At 45.4% G+C, this 18,178-nt stretch overlaps 1 protein-coding gene and 1 long non-coding RNA gene across 7 annotated transcripts in view; both read left to right on the forward strand.

Annotated features, from left to right (window-relative positions):
• Positions 1-6,522, forward strand: part of IFT52 (intraflagellar transport 52) — a 28,926-nt gene extending 22,404 nt beyond the window's left edge. For 5 of the 6 annotated variants that reach the window (XM_069548592.1, XM_069548595.1, XM_069548591.1 and 2 more), the window contains 4 exons: positions 1,205-1,292; positions 2,423-2,531; positions 4,395-4,540; positions 6,271-6,522. In XM_069548592.1, coding sequence (XP_069404693.1) covers positions 1,205-1,292; positions 2,423-2,531; positions 4,395-4,540; positions 6,271-6,327 — 400 coding nt within the window. In that variant the 3' untranslated portion in view covers positions 6,328-6,522. Of the gene's footprint in view, positions 1-1,204; positions 1,301-2,422; positions 2,532-4,394; positions 4,541-6,270 lie in introns of all 6 variants that reach the window. The other variant, XR_011248268.1, reaches the window with a different exon arrangement.
• Positions 6,523-13,134: 6,612 nt separating this feature from the next.
• LOC138417749 (uncharacterized) lies at positions 13,135-17,751 on the forward strand. Its single transcript, XR_011248270.1, has 3 exons — positions 13,135-13,289; positions 13,373-13,592; positions 17,516-17,751. It is a non-coding gene; the product is annotated as an uncharacterized lncRNA (long non-coding RNA).
• Positions 17,752-18,178: the final 427 nt, after the last annotated feature.

Genomic DNA, 18,178 nt, shown 5'->3' on the forward strand with positions numbered 1-18,178 from the left:
TCTCTGTGGGGCTCTTCTGCTCACTGCTAGGAAAGAGGCTCCCCGAACACCCAGGACTAGTAGAGGAGGTGACAGCAGTAAGCTCAGCTAAGCTCCTTTCTGCAGTCACAGATCGGTGTCCTTTCAGCAAGCATCCGTGCAGAGAAACAGGCATGAACTTTGCCCGCACTTGTTGGCATTTGCTTGTTTAGATGAATTTTGAAAGGCCACACACGAGCATACAGTTTCAGTTGGTTGAGTATATTTTAATTTGCCTCATTTCCAGAGGAGGTCAGCCAGTTGGCAGCCTATACATGATGCAAAAGGTCAACTGAATGTTCGAGAGAAGGGAGGGAAAGGGGAAGTGCGGTAAAAAAAAAATGATCTTGGGGCAGGGGTGGGGGGAAGGTCAGCACGCGACTCCGTAAACCCCTTCCTCCCGCTCCTTGCACTGCAGCCTCGCTGGCTGCCCTGCGGTTCTCTGAAAGTGTCTCGCCCCCTTCCCCCTTCCCCTTCCTGACCTCTGCTCGGGGCACCGCTGAGGGCGGCTGCACGCCCAGGCCCTGCCTCCACTCAGGCGGCTCTGACCAGCTGCACTCCCACCCCTGCCCTGTCTCTGTCCCTCTCTCCTGACCTGCTTTTCTTCCTAATGCTTATTAATCCCCGGCATCATAGCTTTTGTTTATTGGGTGTCTCTCTTCCGCTAGAATGTCAGTCCCATGAGGGCCTGCCTTGGTCTCTTTTTTCCCCCTGCTGCTGGACTCCTGGCGGATAAAACTGTCTGGCACACAGTAGGTGTTCAGTAAATGTTTATGGAGTGAATGAACACGCAGAAGCGCATATCCTGCGGCTCTGTTGAGACTTCCTTCCGGTTTGACTCCTGTCTCTTAATGGTGAAAACAACTAAGCAAACACAATGAGTTGCAGAGTTCACAGTGTCCGGTGGGTAAAAATTAGAAGCCTATTCAGGAGAAGCCTGATAGGAAACTTGACAGAACTTTCCCTCTCAATTCTCAATAAAGTTGCACTGTCTACTACAATGGAGGAGATGTCTGAAAGGCTCGTTCCATTGCATGTAACAGCGCATTTTGTGTGATTTTAATTTCTTTTGCCAAGATGCTACGCTGCCTGATTCTGTGGAAAAGAGCACCGTGGGATTAATTAGACGTGCTCTGCCTTGGTGTCTCATCCTGATTCCTACGTTTTTATCTTCTTCTCTACCCAGGGCTTATGAACAGCTCAACGTGAAACATGAACCTCTCCAGCTCATCCAGCCTCAGTTTGAGACGCCACTGCCAGCTCTTCAGCCAGCAGTGAGTAGGTGGGCGTGGAGCATCTGGCTGCAGAGCCTGGATGTCTGCCCTTCCCTTGCCAGCGGGCCTCTTGCAGAACAGGCCTCCTCATGGGGTCACGTGTCTCTGGCTCTAAATATGCATAGAGACCAAGCCTGTTAGGATTCTACAGGGACTTCCACTTGATGTGGTTCTCAGCTGAGAAATCAAGGGCGTGGACCTCCCTGGCTATTAAACATTTCCCATCCTGTTGGGTTGGAGGGCATATATGAGAACTGCTAGGTGAAGAGGAGGAAGAGCTTTGTGCTAGAAAGCTTTGAGCTTTCCAGGCAGCAGGCACTGAGATTCACAGCACAGTTCTCATAGCCCAGGGGCCAACCCCATGGTATTTTTCAACATTCTAGTTCAACAGGAGCTCCACTTGCCTTTGGAACTGTCTTATGCTGGACTTTTCCCTGGTGGTCTAGTGGCTAAGACTCCATGCTCCCAATGCAGGGGGCCCAGGTTTGATTCCTGGTCAGGGAACTAGATCTCACATGCTGCAAATAAAGATCCCACAACCAACATCCAGTGCAGCTAAATAAATAAATGAATGAATATTTTAAAAATTTGTCTTAGCCTCCTACATTCTGGAATGTTACAAGGCAGTTAACTGGCTACGGCTTGGTAGCTTGAAAATCGGCCATGGTGGAGGTGCTTATAGAGCAGAAAATGACAAACTGCAGATCAGGCCTCTTGTTCTAAGTGATAGCTCAGCATTTAGCAGGTGAACACTACTGGTTCACCTGTGAACTCTGGCTCTAAGTTCAGCTCTTCGTGTATTAATCTACATCTGTTCCCCCAATCTCTGTCACGATTAGATGAGAAACAGTCAAAAGGTCAACACAAAAGCCTGAGAAGCGCCAAGCTTTGTGTCCTTGAACAAGTTAATGGGTGCTGGGATCCCAGCGTCACCAGTTCAGTGGTGTGGTTGGAGCTGGTTCTGCTGGGGTGCTTCCAGTGGGCCGCCGTCTTGCTTGCTACGGCCTCGTGGGTTAGGGTGGAGGGGTGACAGGCGCTGGGCGTTTCATCCTCTTGTTTTCCTTCTGTCTCATTCCTGTTAGTTGCAGCTCTGGATACGCTCTTTCATAAAAGACCTCATTGCCTTTTAGGTTTTCCCTCCTAGTTTCAGGGAATTACCACCTCCTCCGCTGGAGCTGTTTGACTTAGATGAGACGTTCTCCTCTGAGAAGGCCCGGCTTGCTCAGATTACCAATAAGTGTGAGTTTAGTCAAATTTTTTTTTTTTTCTTTTGTGAGTTTTACTAAATTGTGAATTTGTGAGATTTGCCATGAGAGAAGTTTACAGTTTGTTTAGGGAGAAGAAAATAGGAATGGGAGTTTATAAAATGACAGTGTTGGTTATCTCATGTAAATGATGTTGACTGTAAGAGCCAGTTAGCTCAGTGAGTTAGAGGGCGGTGCCAAGAGGAGGCCAGACTCTCAGCTTTAATTCCTGTGCATCTTTATCTCTGACCTGTTGAGTGACCCCAGGATGAATCCTGACCTTGGCTGCCACATAGCAAATCGTGGCCAGTGGTCATAGGAGCACTTGACTAAGAAGATTCAGTTAGGGTCAAGAGAATTACAGAGACTTCAGACTGGAAGGGATGCTAGAGTCCAGTGTGCCCACCCTGACCCATGGGTGAGGAAAGGCCCTGGGCTACACAGCTGCTCAGTGAGTGGTGCTCCTGACTCTCAGCCCAGGGCTCCTCCTGACGTGCCCTGCCTCCTGCACAGCACGTGGGCCTGCACACGTGTGCTCAGAGACATAAAAGTAACCGTCCATTTTGAGGCAGTGACCCCACTCCTGGGAATCTAACCTAGGGAGACAAATGAAGGCATACAGATGAGACTACTACATTGTTTATTTAATAAATAAAATACAGTTGGGAATAGCCTTAGTTTTCAGTCATAGGGGAATGGTAATAAACAGTGCCATATTCAGTCAGTGGGATAAAACATAGTCATTATAAAAGAGCTTTACAAAGCCCGGGGGGTGACACTGAGTGAATTGGAGATTCCTAAATGAAGAGAGCAAAATATAAAACTGCACTTGTGGTAGGATCTCAACTATGCAAACATCTATATATGCTCAGAGACCAGAAAGGAGGATGTAAAAATGAACATAGTTCAATGTCAGACATTGCATTTCTGTTCGTTCCAGATATTGTAGGTGCTGGGCAATCAGATATTAGTAAGACCCAGTAAGTACCCTGTAGGAATAATAGACCTGTGAAGGATTAGATGCTTTGACCCAGCATTTCTGATTCTAGCAGTCTATCTTCAGAATTTCTTGTAGAAATGAAAAACAAAAAAGGTACAGCTATAGAGCTATTAATTGTATCATTCAAAAATTTGACAAGTCTAACAGCCTATCAGTAGGAAGACTTGTTAAAAAAAAAGATAAAGACAACTTACAGAACTATTGTAGTCTGATTCTTACACTTGGAGGGAGTTTTCTACACATGTAGATATGCAGGCACACATAGCAGTATTTATCCTAGATAGTATTGGTGGGGGTTAGAGTGAGATATCATTTCTACCGTAGCTTTAAAAATGCAAGTCAGAGGGGAAAAAGAAAGAAGTTACAGTCCAGTGCAAGAAGGGCAGTAATGACTGTCCATTCTTGATATACAGCCGGAAATTGTTTCAGAGAATTATGGGTGATTTTTTTCTTTCATTCCTTTTCTATAAGATTGCTATAATAAATGTTCTTTAAAATACCCATATATCCTTCTCATAATGGTCCCTGCAGCATTCAGAGAATGGTAATTTCATTTCCTGCTGGGTGCTCCTCCTCTTTGTAATGTAGGAATGCTGGATCTGGGCATAGTGAGCCAGAACCAGTGCAGCTTTATTCCGTCTAGGAGGGTCACACTTCTGGCCTACTAATTTACAAAAACAGCACATCAGAGATCTCTACAGTCTATCACTGTTTGAGTCCTTTGGTCACATTACTCAAGGGAGAGGTGAGTGATCTTGAGAGATATAGGAACCCTACAGGGATACCCAGACCACAGTAAGTCTGTACTTGGGGCAGGGCAGAATCAAGGATGAATCTAACCACCCCAACTGTGCTCAGGTACTGAAGAAGACCTGGAATTCTATGTCAGGAAGTGTGGCGACATCCTTGGAGTCACCAATAAACTCCCAAAGGACCGGCAAGATGCCAAACATATCCTTGAGCACATCTTCTTCCAAGTGGTGGAGTTCAAGAAGTTGAACCAGGTACAGAGCCCAGAAGGCCCACTCAAGTGGTCAAGTGGGGATATCGTCCATAAACTGGACTTCTCAAGTTCTATGCCATTCATTCATTCTGTCGGTATTCCACTGTCTACTAGGTGGACAAAACAGATGACGATTCCTGCGCTTATGGAATGTATATTCTAGCTGGAGGAGACAGACAGTAAACAAACAATGTAGTATCTTAAGTATTAAATCTCAGAGGATGCCAGGAGATGAAACGTGGTATAAAAACAGAGCAGGGTCATCAGTGTACTGAAGGTGGCAAGATTCAGGGGTGGGCAGGGTGGGCCACACACACTCCAGAGCTGGCATGGGAGCCAGGACTTGAAGGTGTTCAGGGGCTGGTCATGGAGATAGCTGGGAGATGAGTGTCCTGGGGACTCTGCTTGGCTCGTTTGAGGAACAGCAATGATGCTTATGTGGCAGACGGGAACTCAGCCGAGGACAGAGCAGCAAGATGTGAGGACAGAAATCATCTTGCCCTGGACTAAGGACTTAAAATGTATTATGCCAGGCCTTCATCTTATCTGTCCCTGGACAGGATTTCTAAAATTAAATGCCCAACCACTGCTGGTAAATGGATATTCATTTATATACTACTGATTGGAGAATAAGCTGGTTCCATTTTTATGGAGTTTTTTTTTTTTAATGGAGATATTTTTAAAGATATTCAGAAGCCCTGAAATACATGGATACCTCTGACCCAGCAATTTTAATCCTCAGAATTTGTCTCAATAATACAATCCTGGGACTTCCCTGGCAGTTCAGTGGTTAAGACGCCACATTTCCAGTGCAGGGGGCACAGGTTCAATCCCTGGTCGGGAACTAACATCCCAAGTACCACACCACACAGCCAAAAAATAAAAATAAAAAAATAATATAATTCTGAATATGTGTAGATTTACCAGTCAGAATGCTCAGCGAAGCATTGTTTTCATAGAAGAAAACCATCAGTAGGGAACTAGTTAAGTACCTGGGTACATGCATAAGGGTAAGAATGTTTAGTAGGATGTTCAAGCACTTGGGAAGACATTCATGATACAGCAGTGGGATGGGGGGAAAGGCCTATAAACCAGTATGAAGAGTCCATTTTCCACACACACACACACACACACACACACACACACACACACACACAGATTCTAGATGCTGAATAGAAAGACTGATTGGGATCTGAGCCACTGCTGGTGGGCACTGGCCTGCTGAGTATTCATACTGGAGGCCTCATGTGTGCTAGCATGGTGCTGGATGTCAGGGTTATGGCGGTGAATGCAGTCCTTGCTGTCTGACCTCCATGCAGTGGGCAAGGCAGGAATATACGGGCATTTACAGTGCTCTTCAGATAAGCGCCAGGAAGGCACCTCAGAGGCAAGGTGTTGATAACCTGCTCAGCACTGACAACGTGGGGCGGGGTAGGGGGAGCAAGTAAATTCCCAGCAATACTTAACCCCCAGGGCCAAGGTAAGAAGTCTGGTGTGGTGTTTCCATCAGTACCTTCAACTGTATTTGCTCCCCACTCATGGTGGGTGGTAGGGTTGTGGTCAGAGCCCTATCTGGTCATGAAAACTTGATCCTTGGCTTGGATGTAGCCTTAAAGCCAGAGATTACCTGTGTCCCAATCAGAATTGCTCATCAAAGTCCAAAACAACCAAGAGTTCACAGTTTAGGTTTTGAACTGAAATATTAGCTTTCTGCCTTATTCCCTCCTCCAGGAACATGACATTGACACGCGGCATTCCAGAACAGCCTCTGCGGACCAAGCCTCTTGAAGCATTTTCTGCCTCCCGATTCTTCATAAACTTTTTGAATTATCCCTCAGTTTTTTATGAAAACTGTCTATACAGTCTTTCCTCTCTGACCTGTGGGAAGGTCTGTGCATCTTCTGTAGTGCTCAGAGAGGGACATTTCTTATGTAAGATATGTTCCATTTTTTAAATTAAATGTTTGAATCTGTACTTTGATAATTGATGCATCAGTCTTTCATTGAAATCTTTCCAGTTCTAGATGTGATTTTATCAAAAGCATAAATAATTCTCAAACTTACGAGTACTCTACAGCTTTTCTAGTTTAAAAGGATAGAAAATAAACTTAACCCACCGTCTGTTTGTCCCACTATACCTATGAATAGGCCTCCCAGGTGGCACTAGTGGAAGGTAAAATAGTTGGTAGGTATCTTCCTTGCATAGATCACTCACTCCTTCACCTCCCAGCTGCCCACAGGCTCAACCATTTGGAAGCGGTTGTCTTAGCCCACAGTTTGTCCCCCTCCTCTGAGCTCCTGAACCACTCAGTTTCATCATTTTAGGTTAGAATGTAGGACAAAAGGTGATCATCTGTCCCAAGGACAATGGGAGAGATTGTACTTGCTTGAGCATGACAGTCAATATGGAAATGCACAATGTACTAGATAAACTAGGAACCAACTTTAGGGAAAGCCTGAAAGACAAAGATTGCAGATCCACCCACCACCATGTTTATAAGGGATGTGGTTCAATGGGAGTAGCTTAGCTGGTGGGTTCTGTAAAGGTAGGAAGCGTGGAAGGAAGCCCCTTAGGGGGCGTCGTATAACTCCAAGAGGAAATAACAAGGGCAGGGATTTAGGATGCTGTTGTAGGGACTTCCCCGGCAGTCCAGTGGTTAAGACTCAGCACTTCGAATGCAGGAGGCACAGGTTTGATCCCTGGTCAGTAAGCTAAGATCCCACAGGCCTTTGTGGTACAGCCAAAAAAAAGATTCCTAAGATGATGATGTAAGAAAGCTGGCATTCTGAAATAGATTTGGTCTGGGTGTTGAAGGTCAGGTTGGCAACATCTTGAGCCTCATTGCCTGGAACAGTGGTGAAGCTAATGGAAGATGGGGATTCTAAAGGGTGAGCTTGTTTGGACTCTTAAGAACCAACTGAGACAATGGCAATTCATGGAAGTGGTAAATAACCAGTCAATCGCTAGAAGTCCCTAAATGAGGCTTGGAAAAGATGTCCAGTCTCAATACCTTAGTTTTTCACATGGAGTTGATCATTGAAGCCAGAATATGCTGTCAAGGAATGAACTTTTTTTTAATTTGAAACCTTGGGATGAAAGACTCAAGTCACATCCTGAATTTCAAAAGACTTATTTATTCATGTTAAAGCTGTGTTTGTGGGCTTCCGTTCTCTCACACACTCAAGCCCTTGTGTAGGGCTTCCTCGAGTGACCCAGCCAGAGCACTGTGTTGGGGACGGGGGAGACCACTTTGATGAAAGGGCAGAATCTGGGGGCCTCCTGGGGACAAGCAGCTTTGGAACAGCATAAAGTGTTGTGGAAATATATTTGGAATTCCAAAAATGTGCTCAAAAATTACCTCCCAACCCATGTGCTCTTACACTCTGGGTCTGGTGCTCCTGCCACTGAGAGGTGAGGTCTGTGATCCATGCCTCTGAATCTGGCACTATGGAAGTGACACTGTGACTTCTGAGGCTAGGTCATAAAAGGCTATACAGCTTCTGCCTGGTTCTCTTGGGACACTCATCTTTAGAGCCACAAGCCTCCATGCAAGAAGCATGAGGTTACCTGGATGGCTATGTGGATAGGCCACGAATAGATGTTCTGGCCAACAGCCAGCCTGTATGAGCATCGCCTGCTAAACTCGTGAGTGAAGAGGCCTCCAAATGCTTCCTGCCCCCGACATGAAGTCACCGGAGCCTTCTAGTTGTCCTAGCTGAAGTCTCAGATGCTATGGAGCAAACTGTCCCTGCTCTGACCTTTCTGAATTCCTGACCCATACAATCTATAAACGTAACAAAATAGCGGTTTAAGCCACTGATTTGGAGTGATTTGTTATGCAGCAACAGATAACTCCAATTTCATTTTTTGAGGTGACCTTGGTGTGTAAGTTTTGTGTGTGCATTTCTACTTCTGTATTTCCTACAGCGTTTCCCCCGCTGCCCCTGGGCCCTCTCTCTCTGGTAACCACTGCTTTGTACCTATATGCTCATATCTACAGTTTCAGAAGGAACTTTTTGGATCTAATCCAAGTTCACTTTCCAGCGGAGACATGGGGGCCTTGTAGACCGAGGGGCAGAGGAGACTACCTGCCTGCCTGCTAACCTGGAGCTTTTCCCATCACACTCCTGACTCAAGAAGTTTCCTTGGAAGAGGCAAGGCCTGTCTTGCCATGAGCTGGCTTTTCCCCTTAATCTGTGGATGACTTGTGGCAATAATTTTTGCTTTTCCCCAACTTCTTAAGAAAAATGTGAAACAGAAAAGTGCAAAGAGAAGTACAATAAACCTACTTTCCTAAAGTTAACACATTGCCATATATACTAAATGTATGTGTGTATAATTTTTCTTACTGAACATCTGAAATTAAATTTCAATCTAACACTTTACCCCTTAATATACATGACTGTGTAACTACAGTATACCATTATCATATCTAGTATTTAATACTTAAGAAGATCCAACCAGTCCATCCTAAAGGAAATCAGTCCTGAATATTCATTGGAAGGACTGATGCTGAAGCTGAAACCAATACTTTGGCTACCTAAAATGAACAACTGACTCATTTGGAAAGACCCTGATGCTGGGAAAGATTGAAGGCAGGAGAAAAAGGGACGACAGAGGATAAGATGGCTAGATGGCATCACTGACTCAATGGACGTGAGTTTGAGTAAACTCTGGGAGTTGGTGATGGACAGAGAGGCCTGGCGTGCTGCAGTCCATGGGGTCACAAGGATTCGGACACGACTGAGCGACTGAACTGAACTGACTGAACTGAGTATTTAATACTTATTCAAATGTTCCCCATTAGTCCCCAAAATGTGTTTTATATCTTTTCAAGCTAGGATCCAGTCAAATTTCACATATTGGATTTTATTGTCTCTAGTCTCTTAAAATCTCTCCCTACCTCTTTGTGTTCCTTTTTCTTTCCCTTTTTTCTTTAAGTGACACTGATTTTTTTTTTGGGGGGGGGGCACGCCTAACAGCATATGGAACTTCCCCAACCAATAGAAGTGTAGTCAGGGTTGCCCCCACATTGAATTTTTGAAGAGACTAAACTAGATGTCACACATTCTAGAAATCTGATGGTTTCATCATGGTGTCTATTGTCCCTTTATCTTCTTTATTTCCTGCAAGCTGGAAGTTAGGCACAGAGGTTAGCTTTGAACGAAACTTTTTTGGTGAGACTATTTCACAGGTGATGCTAGGTATAATGTCAGGTCCCCTATTAGTGAAATTAAGTTTAATCAACTGGTTAAGAGAATGAGTATGAGTAGGAGTTTTAAAACTGAAACATGAGCTCTTAAACACATGAAAAGAGTTAGAGAAAAGGCAAATCAAAGCTACAATGAGGTATCATCTTCACAGCAGTTAGAATGGCCGCCATCAAAAAACTCTACAAATGCTGGAAAGGATGCGGAGAAAAGGGAGCTCCCTTGCACTGTTGGTGTGAATGCAACTTGTTATAGCCACTGTGGAAAACAGTATGGAGATACATTTAAAAATTAGGAATAAAACTACTGTCAGTTCAGTTCAGTTCAGTCTCTCACTCATGTCCAACTCTTTGCGGCCCCATGAATTGCAGCATGCCAGGCCTCCTTGTCCATCACCAACTCCCGGAGTTCACTCAAACTCATGTCCATCGAGTCGGTGATGCCATCCAGCCATCTCATCCTCTGTCGTCCCCTTCTCCTCCTGCCCCCAATCCCTCCCAGCATCAGGGTCTTTTCCAATGAGTCAACTCTTTGCATCAGGTGGCCAAAGTATTGGAGTTTCAGCTTCAACATCAGTCCTTCCAATGAACACTCAGGACTGATCTCCTTTAGCATGGACTGGTTGGATCTCCTTGCAGTCCAAGGGACTCTCAAGAGTCTTCTCCAACACCACAGTTCAAAAGCATCAATTCTTCGGTGCTCAGCTTTCTTCACAGTCCAAGTCTCACATCCATACATGACCACTGGAAAAACCATAGCCTTGACTAGATGGACCTTTATTGGCAAAGTAATCTCTCTGCTTTTGAATATGCTGTCTAGGTTGGTCATAACTTTTCTTCCAAGGAGTAAGTGTCTTTTAATTTCATGGCTGCAGTCACCATCTGCAGTGATTTTGGAGCCCCCCAAAATAAAGTCTGACACTGTTTCCACTGTTTCCCCATTTCCCATGAAGTGATGGGACCAGATGCCATGATCTTCGTTTTCTGAATGCTGAGCTTTAAGCCAACTTTTTCACTCTCCTCTTTCATCAAGAGGCTCTTTAGCTCCTCTTCACTTTCTGCCATAAGGGTGGTGTCATCTGCATATCTGAGGTTATTGATATTTCTCCTGGCAATCCTGATTCCAGCCTGTGCTTCTTCCAGCCCAACATTTCTCATGATGTACTCTGCATAGAGGTTAAATAAGCAGGGTGACAATATACAGCCTTGACGTACTCCTTTTCCTATTTGGAACCAGTCTGTTGTTCCATGTCCAGTTCTAACTGTTGCCTCCTGACCTGCATATAGGTTTCTCAAGAGGCTACCATATGACCCAGCAAACACGAGCCCTTTATCCCCACTGCTGTTCACTTATGTACACAAACTTTTTCTGGCACATAAGGCACTTGAGATGAAAAACTTAACTTGAATAAATGTTGTTTCAGTTTCACACTTAAAAAAACAACAAAGCAACCACAAAAAAGTGATGGAACTTGGCCTAGTAGGTAATAGCAACAACAACAAAAAATTGTTGGAGATTTTATTTAGTGAACTCAAATACATCTCTGATAAGAGAAACGTTTGTGTCAAAAGAAAAAGGACTTAACATAGAAAGAGTTACCCATGGGTGACAAAAGTTCTCTCCCTCCCAAAGAGCAAGGCAGAAAATTTAAATTTGTGCTATCTTATGACAGATCAGGCGAAGGCAATGGCACCCCACTCCAGTATTCTTGCCTGGAAAATCCCATGGACGGAGGAGCCTGGTAGGCTACAGTCCACAGGGTCGCTAAGAGTTGGACACAACTGAGTGACTTCACTTTCACTTTTCACTTTCATGCACTGGAGAAGGAAATGGCAATCCACTCCAGTGTTCTTGCCAGGAGAATCCCAGGGATGGGGGAGACACAACTGAAGCGACTTAGCAGCAGCACCAGCAGCATGACAGATCATAGATCTACTATGTGGCTTTCGCTAAGTTACTGTTTACTTATAAAATCAAGTAAGACGGCTTTTCAAACTCTTCAGTAGAAAGTCCTAGAACACTACTTATGCCTCAAGGAAACTGAAGGATGCTGGAGAGAGTTTCAACCTCTTCAGCCATTCAGTTCCCCTTTCTGCAACCAAGGCTATTAATTTCTTCCGCTGCCTTCAAGAGACAGGAAGAAATATATACACTTTAAAAAGAATAATAAATCTTGCTCATATCAAATTTTAACATGCAGATGACACCACCCTTATGGCAGAAAGTGAAGAGGAACTAAAAAGCCTCTTGATGAAAGTGAAAGAGGAGAGTGAAAAAGTTGGCTTAAAGCTCAGCATTCAGAAAACGAAGATCATGGCATCTGGTCCCATCACTTCATGGGAAATAGATGGGGAAACAGTGGAAACAGTGTCAGACTTTATTTTGGGGAGCTCCAAAATCACTGCGGATGGTGACTGCAGCCATGAAATTAAAAGACACTTACTCCTTGGAAGAAAAGTTATGACCAACCTAGACAGCATATTAAAAAGCAGAGAGATTACTTTGCCAACAAAGGTCCGTCTAGTCAAGGCTATGATTTTTTCAGTGGTCATGTATGGATGTGAGACTTGGACTGTGAAGAAAGCTGAGCACCGAAGAATTGATGCTTTTGAACTGTGGTGTTGGAGAAAACTCTTGAGAGTCCCTTGAACTGCAAGGAGATCCAACCAGTCCATCCTAAAGGGGATCAGTCCTGAGTGTTCATTGGAAGGACTGATGTTGAAGCTGAAACTCCAATACTTTGGCCACCTGATGCAAGGAGTTGACTCATTGGAAAAGACCCTGATGCTGGGAGGGATTGGGGGCAGGAGGAGAAGGGGACGACAGAGGATGAGATGGCTGGATGGCATCACCGACTCGATGGACATGAGTTTGAGTGAACTCCGGGAGTTGGTGATGGACAGGGAGGCCTGGCGTGCTGCGATTCACGGGGTCGCAAAGGGTCGGACATGACTGACTGAACTGAACTGAACTCTACTAACGTTTCATCCTAGGGGTGTGCTCCCGTAGCTCACCATGTAAACGGTGAAAGGAATTAATCTCTTACGTGGCAAACGGTGACAAACAGCACGAAGGAAATTTGCAGCGTTAGGAGCTCGTTCAGGGCTGCTTGCTGAGCCACAGAAGGGGGTCAACCGGGCTCCCGGCCGTGACCGCCACAGCGTCGGGGGCCGGCGATGTACCTGCCTTGCTCCTGCTCCCTCTTGAGCATTTCTGTCATCGTCCTCCCACGATGTGAAACAGCAGGCTCCCAGCGAGCACGGCTCTGGAAGGGGCAGGACTGGAAGGATCGGCGGGCGACAAGGGGAAACAGGGAAAAGATGCGAGCGACCCACAACTCAGCAGCCGGACCCCGAGCTCACCCTGAGAGCCCGCGCCCTTTAGTGACGTCAGGCGGCGCGACTCCCGCCATGCCTCAAGTGCGCCGGAACGGGGGCGCGCGCCTGAAAGTGGGCGGGCTGAGACTCAGGCGCCGGCTGTGAGGTTTACGCTGCCTGGTGCCTTCCGCCTTTGTTTACTAGGTGGGCCGCTTCAAAACAGGTGACGTTTCTAATTCCCTGTCACTCGGAGAGGCCAGGGACTGCCAGGTGGACTCCGAGGCCTGATTTTCCCTGTCTTCACAGAGAAGAGCGATGTTGCCTCCAAGTGCGGCCCCGGATCCTGGCAGGGCTAGCCGGTGCCTCTGGACGAGGCCTTGGTGTTCGTCGTCCGTTCCCTCCCTGACTGTGTGCTCTAGCTCCGTAGTTCGTGACTTCTTCCTGCTTGATTGCTGAACTGCAAGTGGCCACGTTACAAAAGGAAGAACTAAGTGTTTGCGAAAGCTGATGCCCCAGAAGGCGCAGGGTAAGAGATCAGAGGTGTGGGCTGGACTTGTGTGTATAAAAGCAGCCCAGGTCCTGGCACTCGTCTCAATCTCATCCTCCTCATCAGGCATCCAAGAGATGTGCAGTAGATGGTTTCTAAGAGACCAAATTCTCATCGTTTGGACCTACTGTATAGCACTTGGAACTCTGCTCAATGTTATGTAGCAGCTTGGATGGGAGGGGAGTTTGGGGGAGAATGGATGCCTGTATATATGTGTGGGTGAGTCCCTTAGCTGTTAACGTGAAACTGCCCCAACATTGTTAGCTGATCAGCTATACCCCAATACAAAAAGTGTTTTTAAAATAACAAATTCTTACCCTTTGCAGTTGCATAAATGAGGACACAGCTAGGGCTGGCATGAACCTGGACAAACCCAGGCAAGATTGATTGCTATGTTCTGTGGTAGTGACTCCACACTTCTCCCAGTGATTGAAGAGGGACCACTAAAGTCACGCCGAAGGAACATATCCATCCCTCCCCCAAAACTTATTCGTGTCCCTTTGTTATCCCTTTTCTGCCACCGTTGTCACGTTAGATTGATTCTGTCACTACTGATTGGTTTGCAGTTTCTAGAATTGTGTGTAAATGGAATCAGACAGTGTGTACTCTTTGTCTTCTTTCAGCATAGTTATTTTGAGATTGATATTGAATAAGTAATCCCTATTTATTGTCAGAGTGGATATATTTGTTTTATATCTGTAATTTGTTTACCCAGTTACCTGTTGGTGGATGTTGAGGTTGCCTCCAGTTTGGGCTATTACAAATAAAACTGTGTAAAAGGCTCTGTGTGGGCCTGTGCATTCACTTTTCTTGGGTCCATATGGCATTAACAGGTGTGTATATTTTTAAGAAACTGCTTAGCTGTTTCTAAAGTGATTGTACAATTTCATATTCCACCAGCAGTATTTGAGATGTCTGATGACTCCCCATTTTCATCAACATTTGGTGTGATTAGTCTTCTCAGTCAGCAATTCTAATAGGTGTGTAAATCTCGTTGTAGTCTTAATTTGCATTTCCTTCATGAAATAGTATTGAGCATCTTTGCATGTGCTTTGCCATTTCATATATTTTGAAGGTGAAGTAGGAGGGGAAAGCCAATAGGATTTGCAGGTAGATCAGATAAGTGAGGTGAGAGAAGAGTCAAAAATATCTTCAACTCTGGTCAGTCCCTGAGTACTTCCTAATAGTTCTGTCCCTAACATGCACTGGCTGTTCCTTCAGACCACCTTGCAAATTCCTAAATCACCCAACTTTGAAGAGTCTTCAGTGACATGTTCGTTTGGTACCCACAGCCTTTGCCTTTATTTTCACCCTTAGAGATCTAATTTTCTGTTTACTCATTGTCTCCCCTGTCAGTTGGTGAGTTTCTGGAGAAGATGGATGGTTGGCTTGTCTCCAGATGACTAGCCCCTGGTGTAGCCTGGCCCAATCATTTTGGCATATTTTCACAAACTCTACTCTTCAAATTTGCATTTCAAAGTATGGGTGCTTTGCTTCAAGTTATCTGCATCAAGCTGTGTGATCATGGCAGCTTAACATCTGTGTGCCTCAATTTCCTCATCTTTAAAATGAGGACCTGCTGATTGATACCTGCTTCTCACAGTGAGAAGTGAGCATTAAATGCAGAATGAATGCAAACCCTTTACTATGTTGCCTGGCCCATGGTGTCTTTGCCAGTAAAATCTAGCTATTATTTTCTGACCTGAATATTTTGCCAGTCCCTTGCTAGAGGACTGGTGGGCATCTATATTCTCAAATATACATGCTTTACAAATAGTTATCCATAAAATCTCAATAATTTGAAAAGCGGATGGGGAAATTTCACTGTTGAAGTCTGATTTGTTGAATCAGATAATTGAATTGCTTCCCTGCCTTGAAATGGGAAAGTTTCCCATTTCCAGTGCTGGTCCTGGACCTCTCATGCCTCTGGCCACCTGTTGCCATGATCTACAGTGATACCCTTGTGGGTGAGGCAGAAGTTTTTTTGTTTTTTTTTTTTAGCCATACCGCAAGGCTTTCGAGATCTTACTTTCCTGACCAGGGATTGAACACTGATCCTTGGCCTTGAGAGCACAGAGTCCTATCCACTGGACACGGTCAGGGAATTCTGTGAGCAGAATCTAATTCATCTGAAAACCATACCTTTGTTTCAAATCTCTTTTGATGGTCCTTATAAGACACAATTCAAACTCTAACATTCCAGTTATCCCAGTTCTGTTCTGTGCCTTGCTAACAACTCTCTAGCCCGAATGTTAGCTTTAATATTTCATTCATTCATTCAATTAAGAATGTGTAAAAGCCCTTCTGTGAGTTGCCAAGAGCCAAACATTATGGTCAACCTCCGAAGCTAAAAAAGTGAATGCAGGAACTTCCCCAGTGGCCAGTGGTTAAGACTGAGCTTCCACTGCAGAGGGTGCACATTTGATCCCTGGTCCAGGAACTAAGATTGCACAGGCATGCTTTGCTGTGCAGCCAAAAAAAATGTGAATGTGGGGTTGTCCCTGATCTTAGTGAAGTTGCTCAGTCATGTCTGACTGTTTGTGACCCCATGGACTATAGCTCACCAGGCTCCTCTATCCATGGAATTTTCCAGGCAAGGATAATGGAGTGGGTTGCTATTCCCTGATCTTAGGAGAGCAGTAAAATCATGGGCAGAAGAAGTATGGGTTGGGAGGACAAGGATGATAAGGAGGTGCTACCTGAATAGTCCGTAGGATCGCAAAGAGTCCGACACGACTGAGGTGATTTAGCACGCACATAGTAGATGTGTGGTGGCTCAGAGGTTAAAGCGTCTGCCTCCAATGCGGAAGACCCGGGTTCAATCCCTGGGTCGGGAAGATCCCCTGGAGAAGGAAATGGCAATCCACTCCAGTGTTCTTGCCTAGAGAATCCCATGGACGGAGAAGCCTAGTAGGTTACAGTCCACGGGGTCGCAAAGAGTCGGACACGACTGAGCGACTTCACTTTACCTCATCTTATAGTAGATGGAGGGGAGACGGCTGGCAAAGGGACTGTGATCCTACTTACCATTTGTGACCCTGTGGACTGTAGCCTGCCAGGTTCCTCCAACCATGGAATTCTCCAGGCAAGAATACTGAAGTGAGTTTTCAGAGGCTCTTTCTGACTCAGAGATCAAACCCAGGTCTCCTGCACTGCAGGCAGATTCTTTACCATCTAAGGCACCAGGGAAGCCCACTTATCACTGACTTGCTATCAATCAGTGTTTGATTTGTGTCTAGCCTGATGCTGCACCCGGAGCATTTAGTAAGTAGTTTTGATGCTGTCTTCCCAAGCAGGGGCAAGCTCTGGGTCTGGAGCCTGAGGTGGGGCAGATTGTGAAATGACCAAATGACTGAAGCCTCCCTGTCCAAAGAGGCATGTGCAGAAAACGTTTCCTGGTAGAGTGTAATCTGTATGTTATCAGTCCTGGGCCCAGGGACCACTCCCAGCTGTGGCTGCACCCAGGACACTCGGAGTCCTCTCTCCAGGGGTGTCTGTTGGCATGATGATAACTGGAGTAGACACACTTGTGCAGATAACCAGATTCCATCTGGTACCAGAGTGACCTCCCTGCTCACTGACTCCAAGCTTCTTAGGCTCTGGTGTAGACAAAGTCACCTGAGTCACTTCAGTAAACAAAGGATGTTGTGGCCGTCAGCCACTGCAGCCGCCCCTGACAGAGTACTCTGAGAAGATTCAGGGTGGAGAAAAATAGGATACTGGCTCTAGATAGTTAAGGAGCAAATCAGATGAATAATTTCAATACACCTAGACCCTGGGATCTTACTGTACGTAGAAAGTGCTAAATTCATTAACTTGAGATGTTTTCTTTTATTAGCAATAATCATTTGATGTTCTCACCCCTTGTTTTTATTTTTTGTTTTATAAAAACTCCTGTATAGGAAATTGCCTGGCAGTCCAGTGGTTAGAAGTTGGCACTTTCACTGCCATGGCCCTGGTTCAATCCTCGGTGGAGAAATAAGATTCCTCAAGCCACGAAGAGTGGCCAAAAACAAAAAACGAACAATTTCTTGGCTCCTCCCTTACTTCTTCAGAACAGTCCCCTCGGAGCTATCCGAGAGGCTGTATGCCAGTCTTAAGTCCTCAGTAAGTCCTCTGAATAAATTGTGATTCTCAACTTTTAGGTTGTACATGTTTTTTTCATTCAGTAAATGTGTTGGTCAACTGGCAACTGGAGACAGCTGCTTCCTGTCTCTGGCATTGGGCAAATACCTTGCCCAAGGTGCCAGTGTTACAGCAGGTAGGTAAGTTCAGAGAAACGGGGGCAGGGGCCAAGTGGCAGGAAATCGCGCACCTTGTAAACAGCGGGGTTCCATGGACAGACAAAAGCAGGAACCTCCAGACTGACAGGAAACCACACATTTTAAGTGATGTGTGTCCTGGATGCAGACAAAGAAAGGTGACTAAAGGCGGGAATCTCCTGGGTCGGAATGTAACCTGTTGCTCATTAAGCTCTCGTTACAATAAAATTAGCTTTACTAAGTTGGCAGATAAAATGTTGCCATCACGCACCAACGCCATGACTCTTCGGATCTAAGCTAAAT

Source organism: Ovis canadensis, chromosome 13 (genome assembly GCF_042477335.2).
Source record: "Ovis canadensis isolate MfBH-ARS-UI-01 breed Bighorn chromosome 13, ARS-UI_OviCan_v2, whole genome shotgun sequence".
NCBI classification, from domain to species: Eukaryota; Metazoa; Chordata; class Mammalia; order Artiodactyla; family Bovidae; genus Ovis; species Ovis canadensis.